General features: G+C 40.4%; 1 protein-coding gene across 2 annotated transcripts in view; it reads left to right on the top strand.

Annotated features, from left to right (window-relative positions):
- Positions 1-17,561, top strand: part of PHACTR1 (phosphatase and actin regulator 1) — a 302,064-nt gene that overhangs the window by 219,434 nt on the left and 65,069 nt on the right. Inside the window, exons 7-9 of one of the 2 annotated variants that reach the window (XM_050970747.1) lie at positions 5,708-5,788; positions 12,395-12,574; positions 13,605-13,811. In XM_050970747.1, the coding sequence (XP_050826704.1) occupies positions 5,708-5,788; positions 12,395-12,574; positions 13,605-13,811 (468 nt within the window). The remainder of the gene's footprint in view (positions 1-5,707; positions 5,789-12,394; positions 12,575-13,604; positions 13,812-17,561) is intronic. The other variant, XM_050970748.1, reaches the window with a different exon arrangement.

Here is a 17,561-nt window from a genome sequence, read left to right as displayed (position 1 = left end):
TGTTTCACCTCCTAAAGTCTTCCAGTGAGTAACCAGGAATTTTAGATTTGAACCTGCACTCTCAAAGGAATGTGTATATTTTTACTGTGTTATTTCAAAGGCTTACCTGTCACAAATGATGATTTATCATGTTCCCAGTCTAGTGCTTCTAACTGGAAATGGACCATCGTCTTGAGCTGGTCTGAATTAGAGCGGAAGCAAGATGCCTTGACGTCATCTTCTCTATGCTTTTACACAGTCACAATCTAAAATAAGTCCAGTTGTACTTGCAAGACTGGAAATGAAATAATATAAAATTAATTGGGGATGAGATGTTAATTTTAGTTTTTCCTCTTTTTTCTGTTATTTTATTTGCTTTGATTGCAGTACCAAATTTTGAGTCTAGAAGGGTCATTTCCTAGCCTAGAGTGTTGGCCCATGGTCACAGAGCAGGTGCTGGTAATGCTTTGCTACTGATGTAGCAGGTGACATGTCAAGTTGCTGCAGCTTGTCTGTACCTCACTTTTCCACTCCTGTAATGGTGATCCGGGTTTGCTTGAAGAATGCTTTGAGTTACTCTTTAGTGTGGCATCAGTGCTGTGGGGTTTTCTGAGTTATTAGTTTATCTCATAGCACATGCCAGAGAAGTTTTCCAAGTGATTCACATACTGAAGGGGGTTTGTTTGGTCAGCTGATTTGGAGAGGTACTTCTATACACTTTTTAAAATCAAGCTTACATTTTTATACCAGCCTATTTTTCTCCTTCAAATGCTCACTTACTTCTTAGAATGTGAGTGCTAGGCTACAGTCACAACAAGGAATGTCATGGGCAGACACACAGACAAAAAGAGGCTCCCAATCTTTTCTAGGCAGTAATCTGTCTGAATAAGGTTTTGTAGCTGGTATTGTTGCAGGAAAACCTAGGCTGATATTAGAGATGCTCAAAACTTCTGTAAGGAACTTTAAATCTCAAAGATTCAGAAACCTGTTGGAATATTTTTACTTTCCTCAAGCTTCAAGAGACCTATGCATGTTTGAGGCCAAGCAAAATTCATATTTAGCAATGAGCAGAGCAATACAGTTGTTTCAACCAAACTACGTTTTGATATTGGTCATACCCCAGGCTCACAGCAGCAGTGCTGGCTGCCATGCCACAGCTATTAAAACAATCCCAAAATTAATGGAGCTCTCTCTACATTTCCCTCAATGATGTCTAAGACTTGCATCTATAACAGTGTTTCTTTTCTTTAAACTACTCTCTTCAGTTAATTTTGATTTCAGGAGTATATTCAGCCTTATTTTTATGCATCTTTATCTCAGCTACTCACCCTTAGCTTCTTTTACAGTCAGTGAAGCCTAACAGGCACTTCCAAGGTGCAGCTCAGTCTTGTTTAGATTCTTACATTAGTCTGAGATTAAACATGTCCAAGACTTGCTCTTAATATATGAGGAGACCAACTCACAGGCAGAAGCCCACACCATAAAAAATTGTATCAACTGAATCCTCCTCCACTTGATTGCTAAGAAACTCTACATAGTTGGGAAAATTTCAAGATGATGCAACATTTTAATACATAATCCATCACATTTGAAAATCTCTTCTTCTTTATAAATCTAAAGAAAACATTGCTGGTTTTTTATCTAAACATTGTGCAAAGCAATTGCTTTGCTTGTTTCTAATTATTCAGATCTGAATTATTAGCGTAGCAGATTCCTATTGAAAGCAAGTATAATTGATGCACCAGAAAGCTTCTGCTCTCAGCCTCCTACTATAACAACCTTTGCTTTCTAAAATCATCATTAAATTATAGTGGCCTTTGAAAGGAAGAATTCATGCAAAGCATCCCCCTGTGCTTTTTAAAACAAAAGCCAAGGACAACCTCAGAAAAAAGCAAGGTTAAGATCCAACTGGCCAGCACAGACTGGGATTTTGTTTCAGTTGTCAGATGAAAAGGGCAGGACTTGTTTATTTAGTCCACCCTTTGGTTAAGCAGAAACATGACAATTGCTGCAAAGGAGGACAATTTATTGTTATCTTGTATAATAATATTTATTATTCATTTATTATTGTCTCGTATAGATGCAGGTTGGAATAGTTCATCTGAGATGTTTTAGCTTTGGAGGGAAGGACAGGAGGACAGGAAGGCTGTGTGTCCTGACGGCATAAATGCCGCTTTGGCTGGTTAATGGAGCAGCAGGAGCGCTTGGCTCAGAGCAGCGCGGAGCTTCGCCTCCTCAGCTGGAGGAGCAGCCCTCAACCACTGCCATCACGGAGCACAGCAGCCTGTTCAAGGGATAAAGACAAAACTGTGTTTGATTTTCAGAATGGAGGGGCAGGAACTTCTCCTGACCCTGTGAAGGCTTTACTGATCTTAATGGGTCTGCCACAGAGAAAAACTCTGCTTGAGCAGCAGAGGGGGGCTGCTCCTCAGGGACGAGTCCAAAAATACCAGCTCAGAAACATTAATAAAAACATTTCCCACTGTTTCTTCATCAAAGCATAAAAGAAACAGCATACTGCAGAGCACACTGGCAAAATCTGTATGCTTCTACCATAAAATACTCATAGGCTCATTTCTATAAACTAGTCACTGAGAGTTTCTTGTAGAGTGGATGAATTTGTTACAGTAACTAGTTTCTGGCATAAGTAGATCCCACAAAGAGGGCTTAATGCTTATTTCTAATCTCCTGGAAGGTTGTACAAATGAAAAAAAATGAGGTTAATCACCAAGGAAAATCACTAATGAAGTAATACATCTTTTCTTAAATATTAATTATAATTCATTTTTTCCCATCACAGAATTTACACGGTTCTCATGAATCAAGGATTAATTCAAAGGTTTACATTTATCCTCTGCTGTGAATGGATTCCTTCTCAGTGGAGAGTGAATGAATTTATTTTGTACCAGCTTTCTGCTTGAAAAGAAAATCCTTCATAAAAGAACTGGCAATCTTAGCCAGAGAAATCCAGAACAAGTAAAGCATTTCATTGTTCAAGGGGTTAGACCCTAATGAGTTCTGCATCTAGATGCTTATATTTTTTTTCCCATCTGATCAGCAGTAGCATAGCAGGTTATGCACCTAAATGTACGACACTTGTTTGGGAGGAAGATTTGAATTGAAGAAAGGCAGCATGTTCCACAGTTTTAGTATAACATCTGTTATCATTCAGTGCTGCTCTTAGCCCAGCATGCCCTTCCTCTAAATATCTTATTAATTAAACTGGCTTAGTAGGAGAATAATTAATACTCTAAGTCCTGTACCTACTTAGAAAGGATTTAGAAACTGAAAAAATTGGTTTTGTCTGAGCTTCAGCTCCAGGGTTGTAGGTTTTTTCCTTCTTGAACACAAACAGATTACGATAGGGAATATCTGAGAAATCTATATCTCTACAGTCTTCAAAATGCATATATTCTATCTTTGAAATTCTGCAACTGCAAAAAGTCCACTACTTTGAGATGTCTTGGTCACTACTGGAGGGTCTTCCTTAGCAATTGGTTTGGAAGAGACGCTCCTGCACTTCTTCTAAATGTCCTGATAGCCCTTTTTAGTGCCTGATTCCCCAAAAGCCTTAATTCTAGTCTGCAAGATGACTGTGTTTCTTACCAGTACAATGAAAATGATGTGGGACCTCCTAGCCATCAAGTCGTACGCTGCCCCCTTGCATAACCAGCTCTTGACCGGGCAAGAGGGTGAAACAGGGCACCCAGGTGAATGCCAATGAATTTGTGTGCAAAATGTGGATCTGTTACTTAGCTCTCTGTGGTTAGATAGAGTACAGAAATAGAATTTGCCTGTGTCTTTGTTCTGTGTGCAGTGCTGCTGTCTATGTGCAGAAACTGCTATCTTGCTGCTGATTGACCCAGCTTGGTTTCCCACTGAAGAGCAAGTTCAGTTTATTCTAACAGAAAATTACACTTTTTGAGACCTATTGGAAAAGGTGCTGGGTGCCACCAAATTGCTCTTTAAACTCAGTCAGATTTTTAACAATTTCTTTGGTGGGAGAAGGCTCAGGAATTAGTTGCAGCTTGTTCTGGCTCTTCTTGGAAGGTCTGAGAGCAGCTATTCTTAAGGAGGAAAAGAAAAAAGCTTTAAATGCTGTACCAGAACAAGACCCATCACAGGGAAAAGGCAGCTTGGAGAGCAGTCTGCAGTGTGACTCCAGAGTTTTATAGCTGAGCCTTTCTTTCCAAAAGCATATTAGAAACATAGAAATCAGTGTTTCATTGCACGTCAGCTGGGATGCCTAAAGCACTTCTTCACATGGGTGTAAAGCACTCTAGAAAATGCTGTGGCTGTTAGGTGAACAACCTCCATGTTAGGTTAACAACTGCACCATGTGGCTGGTTAATGGGTATGGGGTCTTGTGCTTCAGCAGAGGGACCTGCCTTTAATTTTCATCCATGCTGAAGTTCAGAGAGTATGTCTCTACCTGGGGAGACCAGGGTTTTTAACTAGTTTCTGACTCTACATATTGGGCATCTTTGTCCCAAAGAATACGTGCTCAAAACTGATTTTAAAAACAGGGAAGCCTGTATTTATCCTATGGAGAAAAGGGAAGCAGAGCTGGCCTTGTTCATATTAGCCTAAGTATCTGGCACCAAATAAGTTGCAATAAGCACAGTGTGCCAGTAGAAGCATAGCTAATTCACCAGACCCTGTGGGAACAGTCAACACACAGCAGTACCAAGAAAGGTTGGACCTTCCTGTTTTCAGAGTAGAAGAGGGGGTTTCCAAGCCTCTTTTGCTTTAAATCTGCCTTGGGCAGGCTGAGGATTCTAAGTCCCAGTTCATTTGTATGTGTGTATGCATCAGTGCTGGGTCTGATAGAGGAGCATATGGCAGAAGCCATTTGCCCTTGACTGTGCCTCTCTTTTGGCAGGCACAGGCTTGTTTCTCACAGAGCGGGTTCAGTCGCAGCCACTCCTTCACATCACTTCTTGAGCCCCCAGCTTGCTAGCTTTCAGCTCTTTGCCTGTGTGTGTCCTTTGTGGTGTTTTGGTTAATTGGGCATTGTTTTGATTACTACTGCACTAAAGAAACATGTATTTTCTATCTGTCGTTTTGCTGCCTCAATGACTGCAGTCTCCAAGCAGCCAATACAGAATTTGGGCTGTTCAGATCTAGTGTAAATTGCAGTGGCACTCTCAGACTTTCCCTCCTTTATATCTCTTTAGGGGAAAAAACTCCTCCAGGAAAGAGAAGGCTCTATTATACAGCTCATTTTTTGCACTGTCCCAAACACCATAACCTGCCCTCACTGGAACAAGTGGCAAAGAAGCCTTGGCTTTCATTCTCTTCCACAGCCTGGACACAGTCCATGGCCATGTTCTGTGGCCACATCTTTCCTTGGTTTGAGCCTTTGTGTTGCCTTCTTTTTTACCTTTCCCTCTCCAGCTCCTGGAATAATCTCCTTTTTCTCCCTTTGCTGTCTCTAATTCTCCACAAAAATCAGAAATGTTTGGCTTATGTGTCAAAACCAAGCAATGGCTGTGCAGACATGCCATCAAATCAGTCAGTCTACCACCCTTTCTGTCAATAACAGCCACACTGCAGTAGCAGACAGATTCTTTGGACTACCAGTAGTAGCCTTTATTTCAAGATGCTAAACTGTGCTGACCTGAAGAGGAAAAAGAGCGTTTTAAAATGCCTTTAAAAGGCCTAGAGCCTTTTAAAACAATAATTTCCCTTCCTTTCCATTTCTATTGACCCTTATCCTTTGTTACAGCTTTGGAAAGAAAAATGTCAATGAGACAAAGCAGAGAGGAGCTTATAAAACGAGGAGTGCTGAAAGAAATTTTTGATAAAGGTAAGTGTTCTTCTTTTCACAACAGTAAATTGACATCCCATAAAGCTTTATGGCCAGACATTGCATAATTGTAACACTAGGAACCGGAATAGGGAGTTCTGAATTGCAAGACTGTAAAAAATAAGATCTCTGAGAGCTCTTTGCTGTGGTCTGGCCCTCTCTGTTGGATACATGTGGTGGTTACTTAGCAAATAAAAATGAAAACTGATCAGAAATGTAAAGCAATAGAAATAAAAATCACAGCAATAGGCAGTAGTTGCTGACTGCAAAAGAGCAAAGCATCCAGGCTGTGGAGAAATGTAGTGGGTTCGTGCCTCTGTGTGTTGCCATTGTCTGGTTGAGTCACTTTGGGATTAACTGTTGTAGAAAAGGGAAATATTTAAAGGTTTTGGATCCTGATGAGCACAGAAAAATATACTTTCCCTTGAAACAGCTCAGAAGAGATAATAATTCCTTGTTCAGGATAATTAATTTGTTGAGTTTTTAATGTCTTGTTTATGTAAAATGCCATTGTTTTACAAACCACATTGTTTTACACTGGTAACACAATACGTAGTTGACATCTGCTACATACATGTTAGTATTTGAGTACATCTTCTATTTGTTTTGCTGCTTCCCTTGTCAATTACTAAGGCAATTAATTCAACAAATTACATAAAAACATAATAAAATTACTTCTTAATCACAATAGAACTTGCATATGCTTTAAAACCTCATTAATTCAAAGTCTAAAGGTTTTTGACAATAGCAGTACAAAATCTCATAGAAATCAATAGAAATGAGAAGTTTTCACAGATATTAGAAGTACACATTCAGGAGCATTTAAATCTGTTGCCTATTTTTTACTGTAGCTTATTAGGAATTTAAAAGTTTACTAACCCAGGCTGCTAATTTTTTTAAGCTAAAAACAGACAGCAGCAAAAATGTGCTTATCATTAAATTTCACAGTTTCTACCACTGATGTGTAGTAGTGTGCTCTCACTATGACCTGCTGGCTTATAAACCATCCTAGATGCAACTTGAGAGTGAAAACAAGTCCTGCCAATAGGTTTGCCCTTCTCACTGCTTTGTGTTGTCCACCTATTGTAGTGTGACTCAGACCGGACTCGCAGCCAGTGAGGCGTGGTCCAGGCTGTCACACCAAGAGATCAGTGCTTCAGCCAGCTCAGAAGGCAGCCTTCAGTCACACCTCCGTCCCAGGTGTGACCTCCTTCATCCCTGCCTCATATCCCACATGTAGCCACCTTCTGAACCACCCCTACACAAACCTAAAGGCCACCCCAGGAAAAATCTTTTCTGTGAAGTCTGACTCCACCTTCCATGTTGAAACCTCTTCTATTGCTACCAAAGAACAACAGCTTTTTACCTAATGATCAAATAATGATGTAGTTTGCAAACTTCTGTGTCATCTTGTGAAGCAGATTCTAAGTTGTCTATAGGTATTTGAAAGAAAGAAATTAATTCCTCTTTATAGTAATTTTTCACCTTTACAAAGCTGATATGAAAAGAAAGAGGTAGGGCAGATAGGAAAGTGGTAATACAAGAATAGCAGCAGCACTCATACAGCTATGATGAAACAAGAATATGAATAAGGCAAGATGTGTAGAGCAAAAGCATTATTTCCTTCAGTGGTGTATTAATCTGAGAGTAATTCTAATGAAGGATTTATTTCATTGACAACCTTAAGTAGAAGTTACATTTCCTTTATAATTCCTGTTAGGTAACCTCTAATCCTTCAAGAAAACAACCGACCTTTAGCATTTCCTGGCAGAACGCTTATTTGATTGTGGCAGCACCTTCCATGCCAAGAGGCATCTTGCACAAATGGGTGTAAATCTCTTTGTCTCCCTTTCCTAAGAGGTGGGCAAAGCAGGCCTGTCAGTAACTATGGCTTTTTCTTTCTTTAAAAACCCATACCAATTAAAGGAAATCATGCAGACAGACTGACCCAAGAACAAGAATTTTTGCCTTGTGCTTAGTGCTGGTTTTGTGATATCTTCTACTTTGAAGAAAAGCATAATTAGTTGGTTTGTTTGCCTGCTGTTTAAAGTAATGCTCTGACCTGTTTGCTTCAGGATTTGCTGTCTTTTCAGAGGACTTTGTGTCACCCAGCAGGTGAAAATTATCAGAGTGCAGTAAGTCACAGTAGTCACACATAGGAGAGTCACTGCAGTCCAGCTGCTATATTTGGGAAACAAGATTTGCTGTTATCATTTCTGTGACCCCCACACTTAAATTAGTCACCTGAAGCTGCTCCTGACTGAACTGCAGAGAGCTCTTTCCTTGCTAAGGGCCAACTCATGACAGAATCAGTTTCTGTTATCTTCCATTTCCAGGGCTCTGTAACTTGAGTATTCTGAAAATGTAGGCAAAGGCTGTAATTTTTTCAATTACTCTGTACTTTTGGAAAATAGTAAGTTGGAGAAGTATCTGATTAAGCTCCTGCTGTTCTTATAATTTGTGGGCAGATAGTCCTGAGAGGTTAAAAACACCTCTTCCACCAGCATCACAGAACATAGTTAGAAGAACTCATATTTTTGCCATCGCTCCTACACATAGGAATAGACCTTGATTTCCACATGAAGGTGTAACCATCCCAGAAACATCTGTCATTAGAATTGCCCACTGCTTCATGCTGCTGGTCAAAGAACTAAATCTACTTGTAGTATTTTGAAACCTCTTCTTTCTGAATGTAGATGAGATTGCCTGTAGTGAGAAATTTCTGAATATGAGTGTGCACCAATTACTTACTCCAAAGGCAATGGTGCAATGGTTTTCCAAGGAAACATGGGCTGTCTTCATTTTTTTATATTCTTATACTTTAATATGCTCTATCTAATTAAAATGATGGATTTAGACTTAAGTTTCAGGTAACCTAAGTCCTGCCAGGACTTGGACATGTTGCAGTTATGCACTAAAGTAGATTTTGTGACAGTATGTGAAGATAAACTTGAAGTGGCTTTGGTAAAGCAGCAGGAAGTCATGGCAGCCACTGGAGAGCCAGTTGTGCTGCAGTGAAATTGAAAAGTTTTGAACTTCTCCAGAAGTAGCCTGTCTCAAACTCTATGTGATCCCACAAAATCAGGGGTCTGCTTAGGAGCTGAAATTGTGCAGGATTCCAGCTACTGTTCTAAGCCACCAAGGCTAGGAAAGAGTTCCAGGGACAGGTCTTGACCACATGCAAGAACACTTAATTTTCCATTCACCCACCCTTGGGGTCATGGCAGAGAATGACAAGGAATTTTACTCTGCCCTTCCTAGTCTTTGTCATCAAGAATTTCTTGCTTGGACAGTCTACTTGAGAGCAGACAAGTGTTGAAGGAGATAACCCAATCTAAAAATTAACCCAGGATTTCAGCTTTCCATTTTGACTTCCACAGCCAGTCTTCCATAGAAGGAATGCAAGAGCGTGGCACTTTTCTGATATGCAAAAAGTTGCGTAGTCCAAGATAGTTCTACAACAGGGGGAACACAACAGGACTGGTTTGTGTCAGTCAGTGTGATGCACTGTGGGCTGCTTCACACCAGGCAACGTTTTAGTAGTACCTGAGAGTGGAAAATGCGGGTGTGTTCAGGAGTACAAACCATGCTTAGGAGCCGCAGGTTTTGAAGACATCCTCTCTGTATCTCTGGGCCTTCATCCTATGCTGTTGTTTTCACATGCTGAGGTGAATCAAAGTGTCTGGGCAGAGTCCTCTGCATAAGAGAATTACCTGTGAGGTCCTATTTCTTCGGTGTCTTCAGGTGTGCTGCGTAAGAGAAGAGCAGCCTTCATGTGCTCTCTTGCTGCAGAAGTCAAGCTACTCCCTCATGGACCTGTCCAGTTTCATGCTCAGCTGATGTTATTAAAGCTCATGGACTTAGTCATTTTCCACTAAGTAGCACCAGACAGTGTGAAAACAGCAAAGGATTTAGCAGGTCTGAGAACAAAAAATTACATATGTTATCACCGTGCAAAGTTAACTTTAAACTCATAGCCAGTTCCTGAAAACAGATAAGTTCATCCATGTATATGTAATAATTGCAATACCAGGATTCTTTTCATTTGTATATCAGCCAACTGGAATAGCTTTAATACTTTGAAAGTAATAAGTAATTTGCCTTTTGTATCTGGTTGTCAAGCATATCTCCGATGCAGGATCAATTCACACTGAGATACTCTTTCCTCTGCAAATTATTTTTTCCGCATCTTTGATCTGTTTGCTGTACTTGAGCAACTCTCCAGGTTCCTCTTTTTTAAGCAATACCTGATTTAGGGTGTATATTTCAGTCATGATTCTGTGCCATGTCTGACAATTTCATTCAAATCCAAGGACAAGCTTTAGACTCTAAATCAAGATTAAAGATATTCAGTAAGATTAAAAAAGGTTATGCTGTCAGTACAGAAAGATGCCATGCTTAGTATTATGACAAAAGGTAAAAGCCAAAATTTTATCTTGCATTTTACTTTTTTTGCAATTGTAAGTCTTCATGGGTCATTCAAATGCTGTTTTTTTGAATCATGCTAATATACCTTGAGGAATACATAGCACACTTAAGACAGTAGGATTTCAAGAGGCTCAGCATATTACAATAGGCATCTCACTTCATGAAGAATGTGTAGTCATCCTTCCAAAAAACAAACATTACTGGATTTGTTATGCATACTTTTCTCACAGTTACAGTCAGATTTAGTCTGAATTAATGCACTGAATTAATGAATATATTGCTGGACACAGTCGCTGCCTTTCATTGAAGAAGCAGATGCTCTACATAAGAAACAGTTACACTCTTTCATGAAACCAGGTAACTGAGAGAACATTAATCCTTATCCCAAACATGTGTAAACATATGTGTCTTTATAAAAGGGAGACAGAGCCAGCACAGAGTACACAGCATTTCTACCCAGCTAAGTCAAAAAATGTTCAGCTTAATGCTGGCTGAATTGTTTTTTGATTCTTGCTGCCTAGGGAAGCAAACAGCTTTGAATAGAATGGCCACAGCGGTTAGAAAGGAGGCTGTGCTACAAACACTTGGCCCAAGCCTTTAGCTTTAATACATGTTGCCACCTTTTAGCCAGCTCAGTTGATCTCTCAATGCCATAGGTCAGGTTTCAGTCTAGTATGATGTGACTGCACTACCATAATAGCTCTCAGGGTCTCCAAAAAGCCTCCAACAAAAGCAAGAAAGTCAAGGCCTTGGTATTTATAATAATTCCAAAATAAATGGGAGACCATCTTCACTCGCTGTAGAGAAGGTTTAAATGGCAGAAACATAATTCTGAATAGTTATCAGCTAATGTATTTTCAGACCTGTCAATTGCTGTGTATGAGCACCAAAATGAGAGTTTTTTATCTTTTCAGTATTATTTTCCAAAGTGATTTGTTAGTCCTATGAAGGGAAAATGTGCACTCATTTGACTGAGGTACATCTCCACTCAGTACATTGAGCAGTAATATTGGTGCCCAAAAATCTAAAAGCATATTCTGAAATCCTGAGTTTCACTCTTAGAAGTAATTTAAATGGCTAGTAAAATCAAGTTCTGCATATTTGCCTGCTGGTTTTTAGTTTTACAGGTCACATTTCAGTTACATTTTCAGGCTTCCATTTGTAACCATGGGGGCTGAACACTTTGCTTTATAAAAATCTAATTGTGATGTCCATGTAGTCACTGCCTCCAGGTACCAGAGTGCTGTGCTTAACAAGTTTGGAGATAAAAATCATGCAGGTTGACACTATAGAGAATAATCTGAATCCTTTCTTCTGCTCTTTATTATTTCTGATGTGAAGTGATATTTGATAGGAAAGAAAATGCCAGCTGCTGTCACAGAAATTTTGCTCAGATAGAGGAGATATTATTAGTAACTAAAAAAACAGACTTTCTAAATGGAATCTGATATATCCCAGTATCAAGACCTTACATCAGGCAAATATAAAAATTATTCTCTTCTTTACATAAAATTTGTATGTAAAATAGGGACATATCCCTGTGATTTTGCTTGTGTCCCTTATAGCAAAAAAGTTGGCATGGGGAAAGCTAAGAATTCTTGTTATTAATATTAAAATATTGTTAATAATCTTGTTATTAATATTAAAATATTATATACAATATGTATTAATATTCTTTAGTTCCAGCCTACTATGATTCCTGACTTCCCAGATTCAACAGAGAGAGGGAAAACAGATTTTTTTTTGGCATTGGATTGGACTGCATGTCCGTGTAGGTCAAGGGTGGTCAGGAATCACCAACTTAGACCACGGTTCATAATGACCATTCCAGGGTAGAGCAGAAGATGAATACAGATATTTGACTTAAATTATATATTACCCAGAGCTGCTACCACCATCACTGATAGGCTCAGCCTTGGCCAGCAGTGGGTCCAGCTTGGAACTGGTTTCATCAGACATGGGGGAAACTTCTGGCAGCTATTCACAGAAGTCACCCATGTAGACCCCGTGCTATCAAAACCTTTCCACGTAAACCCAGTGCATGTGTATGTAGAAGATCTCAGTCCAAGTTCCTCATTTGAAAACAATCTAAATGGAAATAGATTTAATTTAAAATTCTGTCTGCATTTTATTTATGTCTCTTTTTTTGCCATTCTTCTTTCCTCCGACTATAAACAGATGGGGAACTTTCCATACCAAATGAAGAAGGATCTTTGGAGAATGGACAGCCTCTGGGCTCTGGGCTGAGCTCCAGCCAGGTGTCCCTGCCAGCCCTAGCAGAATTGGAGTCAGTCCCAGCATCTGTGGAACCCTGCTCATATGAGGTGCTCCCAACCACAGAGATCATGGATGGGACAGGTAACATCTCGTTTATGTTATGGTGTAGATACTTTAAGCTGTTTGAAACAAGTTTTTGACTTCTAACATTTGGTGTTTAGCCCTGAGAAATCCTTGTCAAAATGAAGGTCTTCTGGTGTAGAAGGAAGTGACAGTGTAGAGATTGTTACTGAATGCTCCACGAGAAATTTTGACTGACATGATGTAGAAGTAGCCGCTACTTCTAGGCAAATAACCTCTCTCGGAGTGAGGCAAAACCCCTGCACTTTGTGTATATGTAAAAGTAGGTTTCCAGCTCTCTGTCTGCATCTCAGATGTACCAATGAGCTCTAGAGCAGAGAGCTCACAACACTTTTGAGCCCTGGGGTACAACATCGTGCCCTCTACCTGCCACGTGTTTCTGTGTGGTGTTCCCACACAGAAATCACCAACTAACACAGTCCACTGCCCTACCCTGGGTGGGGCTGGCTGCTCTTCTTCCCCAGCCTGTGCAGGGAGACAACAATGCTCTACGTCTAGGTTAGCTCCTCTTTCTGCATCAGGCTGTGCTGCTGAGAGTTGTGGTGGACAAAGGTCAAGTGAGGAAAAGTGAGCAGGAGAAGTTGTCATCCATGATCTTGCGCAGCTATGCGGCCTTTTCAAAAGAGAGAAGGCCCTGTGAGGTGCTTTTTACTTTTAACAGAGTGAGTTTACAGACCACCTGCTCACATATCTGGTCCTAGGCAAGCTGTGGTGACAGACCATCAGAGACATGACATTATAAAACCTGATTTGTGTTCCTGATGTGGAAGTACAACCCAGCCTGGATGGGAGCTGGCTTCTGTCAGAAGTAATGGGAAATTTGGCTGTTGTGTAGATGTGTGTTACTCTTTCTCTTTTACTTTCTTTCTTTCCTTCTTTCCTCCTTTCTACGTTATACGATGTTTGAGTGAAATCTATGAGTCATTCCTAATCTGCATTGCTGTGCCGCTTTTCTTGTCTGACTTCGGCTCTATCTGCTGCTGCTTTGCTCGTAACGTCGTTGCGTCTATGATGTGGTTGTGTCCTCCAGTGTCTGAAGAGAGCCCCACATCCAATGAATCCGGCGTCCTCCTGTCCCAAGATCCTACAGCTAAGCCAGTCCTGCTACTTCCCCCAAAAAAATCTGCCGCTTTCCCTGGAGACCATGAGGACACCCCAGTGAAACAGTTGTCCCTCCTCAAACAGCCCCCTGCCCTGCCTCCTAAACCTATTGCCAGGATTGCCAGCCACTTAACTGGTAAGTAGGTATTCCTGGACCCTCAGCCCCACCGTTTCCCTTACAGGAAAAGCTGCCTTTGTAGCAAGGTTCTCAATGTTCTTCCTCTTTCTGTAACTCTGTTGGCACTTGTGTGTGTGCTGGCGATGTACGTGCTGTACCTAAGGCAGGGATCGCAAATCTTCAGCCTGCACCTTCATCAAGGTTGCTCCAGGGGCACTTCCCCTCTCAGCTCTAATTGCCTAAGACTGCTGTGGCATTTCCTAACCCTCCTCACCCTTATTCATCAAGACTTACCATCACCACTGAAATTGCAGGATGTGCTTTGATGGGAAAGGAAGTATCACAAAAATGCTAGGATATCTTTAAATGCCCTTAATGAGGAAAGGCGTGAGAGTTGAGGGGAAAGGGAGAGTTTTGATTTCTCCTTTTGCTGTTTGTTGCCTGTCCCCTCCACTGCCATATGGGCAGGTCCCCCTCCACACACCGTGTATCTTTCCATATGTTTGGCTTTGACTTGCTCCCGCTCCTTACACATGTCCCATGACTTCTTGCCATTTTGCCTCAGAACTTACATTGTCTGCCAAACTGGTCCCCCTTTCCATCCCCGCTCTGATTACTCCCCTCCCACTGGTGAGTCCAGCTCCAATTCCCAATGACCAGGATTTTGATGTCCTGTGCTTTTTCCTGCAGTTTAGCTCTCACTGCATGGAAGGTAGCAACAGTAAACAACACAGGCTCTGTTTTGTGTTCCACATGTTTTCACAAATGTCCAGGCTCTTTGGACATTTGTGAGAAGTTCTTTGGGATTCAAAGTTCTAGGTGGATGTGGAAGGAGGGTGGGTGTATCTCCTCCTCCCAGTCTCTCATTTCAGCTGCTGAAGCAAAGGATGGCTATATCTATGCTGACCAAAATAGATTCCCTAAACACTTGCCTGTACCTTTTGAACAGTCTGCTCATAATTGCAGCTGCTGCACAGCAGGCAGCACCTCAAAATCCTGAGTTGAATATGAAGTGTGGTTCATCTTTGTAGTGGGGCAGAAACCAGTTTTCCCCTGGGTTGATCTTGTGTTAATCCTGCCCTGATATTTTCAGAACTGATGTGAGAAATGCTCTGCCCACATTTATGTATTGTGGATTTTTTTTTTCCAGACAGTTAATACCCATTTTATTCAGGTTTAACATCTATATCAGGAACGTGCTCATTAGGAAAGAACATGCTCTGTTTTTCTCTCATCTCTACGTAGTCTCTTCATGTTTCTGTTTGGATGACCACACTTTTTTGTCCTGTATAGTTTTGTACATTTTATGTGAAACCTCTTTACTTTCTTACCTGCCAAAATCTGCACATAATGCTTAATATCTTACCCTTTGCTACAAACTGAATGGGCAGTCCTGCAGCCTGCAAGGCCAGGTAGCAGTATTCATGGCTTCACCTAAGGACAAAACCAGCTTCCTATGATCTCCCATAAAACTCTGTCCCAATTACGAGAAGTTGTTCAGAAATGAGGCCAACATGGAAAAAATAAAAATATAGGAAGGGCATAGGAAAAAAACTCAGGTCCTTTGTTCATAAGCCATTATTTTGTAAGAGATAACAGAAGAATCAAAGGATGAGGGCTTCTGGAGTAGTTTTGTTTTTTCTGCAGTTGCAAATTTTGTGTGAAGTAGAATCAGGCTCAAGTTATCAGAATAAGTGAGTTGCTTGATGGTGATGACTTTCCAATGAAAGTGGAACAGAACTGTGACTCCTCTGGTGTGGCATCTTGTGGTGGCCTTCAGTGATGTCTCATCTAGTCCTATATAAAGTCTTGTATGTGTGTATAGATTGACTCTTGTACATGCATATACAAAACCTTCAGGGTAAAGGAACAGAGACTCAAATTCCTGCTGGAACTGAAACCCTCAGTTATACATTCCTTATAAATAAAAGTATTCAGCTTGTTCTAAAGGGTCCATTTACTTTGGTGGTCCAAAGGATATAAGTGTTGCTCAGTGCCTTGTGTTCTCCAGTGGTAATTATATTAGCCATGTACAATCTTTGGAAATGAGCAATCAATCCTAATGAAGCATCCTCCTCAGTGAGAAGCAGAATTAATGCTATTCTTTTTCTAATTACTCCAGAGACATCCTCCGCTTGTGAGTGAGAAAACAAGAAAAATCTGAACTCTGGCATTCAAAATGAAAACTTTTCATTTCTTGCTGGATACACATTTTTCTACTGAAGAATTTTTGAAAAGGTTGAAGGACAAATTAAAACATACCAGGCATGGCTAGTGGAGAGTGACAGAGGTTTAATGGTCTGGTAGCTCTCTTCAAAAGACTATGAGAGAAGATGTGATCCTGTGAAGGGTTCAGGTAGACATGTGAAAAGGCAGAAGCAACTCAACTTCTGTCTACATATATATAATATGCATGTATATGTGTACATAAGTGTATCTATTTAATAGAAACATGTTTTGTACAAACATATATTAATAAATTGCTACCAACATGGTCAGAGGCAAAAAAAAAAAAAAAAAAAGGAGAAATATTTTAAATACAAACCTTAAGGGAAAAAAGTCAGACCACCTCTTGCTGTGAAAATATTCCTAAGTTCTTCAAAAAGTTATGCAGGCTGACTTGCAGGGCTTGACAAAGAACTCATTACAGGTTTTAGAAATGGAAAAGAAACATTCCTTTCCTCGGAAAGCATTTCAAGCCATCTCAAATATCTATCCGCCTGTGCCAAGACAAAGATTGGCCTCTCAATTGATAAGAAATGCACATAAAACAGCAGAACCTAAATAAACACATAAGAGCACATTTAATTTTGTGGAGAATGAAAAGGAAAAAAAAATCCATTTAAAGGTGGAAGGAAGAGAGAATTGCCTCTAGCAAATATAAATCACCCAGCCTTGGCATGCTTCTTCTCAATGCTTAGGCTCTGTAGGGATGGGACAGTATAGAAACAGTGCCAGGGCCAAGAGCAGACTGCAGGGCAGCCACTGGGAGTGGTACCAACACTGCTGCAGAAGATACACCATGCTTTTCTTCATGCCATGTCCTGTGGTCGTGATGGTGCTGTCTCCACGGGGAATATCCCAGTCACAGCACAGGGTGTGGAAGTGCCCGCATAGCCCTAGAAGACAGGCAACTCCAGGAGAAAAACATGAGCCTTAACTATTGTGTTACCACTGTTTCACTGATGTCCTGTTGGCCAGTCACCTCCTGGTAAGCCTTGTACTGCTTGTCAAACATAATTAACATTAGACTGATTAGTATTAGACAATGTTCACAAGATAGAATTACTTTAGTTGTTTTATTTCTCTGATATTCACATGCAGAACCCAGGCATTTAGGACACTTCTAGTTTCCTTCACCAAAAATCTAGGAAGAGTTGAAATAATTACCTGGGACCAAATTTAATTGGGGTTCTGGTGTTCAAGTCCCCAGTTTATCATAAAATCTTTAATGGTCAAGTGAGAGGAAGACTATTCATGTCTGATTTGATAGACCCCAGTGTTGTAAAGTTCCCTTTGATCTTTATTTATTAAGCTGTTAATTTTCACCAGCGCAGATAATGCTTTCTGAACTTAATTAGATATTTTTCAACTGAATCACCAGTAACCCATAAAGCTCCTAAAACACCACAGAACAAAATATGTGCCATTAAGATGGGATCTCAGGAGCACCTGAGTCTGTTTGAGCCCAAATTCAGCCTAATATTAGAATAGGATGTAGCTTTGCTTATATCTGGCCACTTATATATTCCATTTAAGCTTTCTGCA

This window comes from Serinus canaria, chromosome 2, assembly GCF_022539315.1.
Source record: "Serinus canaria isolate serCan28SL12 chromosome 2, serCan2020, whole genome shotgun sequence".
Taxonomy (NCBI): domain Eukaryota; kingdom Metazoa; phylum Chordata; class Aves; order Passeriformes; family Fringillidae; genus Serinus; species Serinus canaria.
Note: the sequence above shows the minus strand (reverse complement) of the source record. Positions and strands in the feature narration are given on the sequence as shown.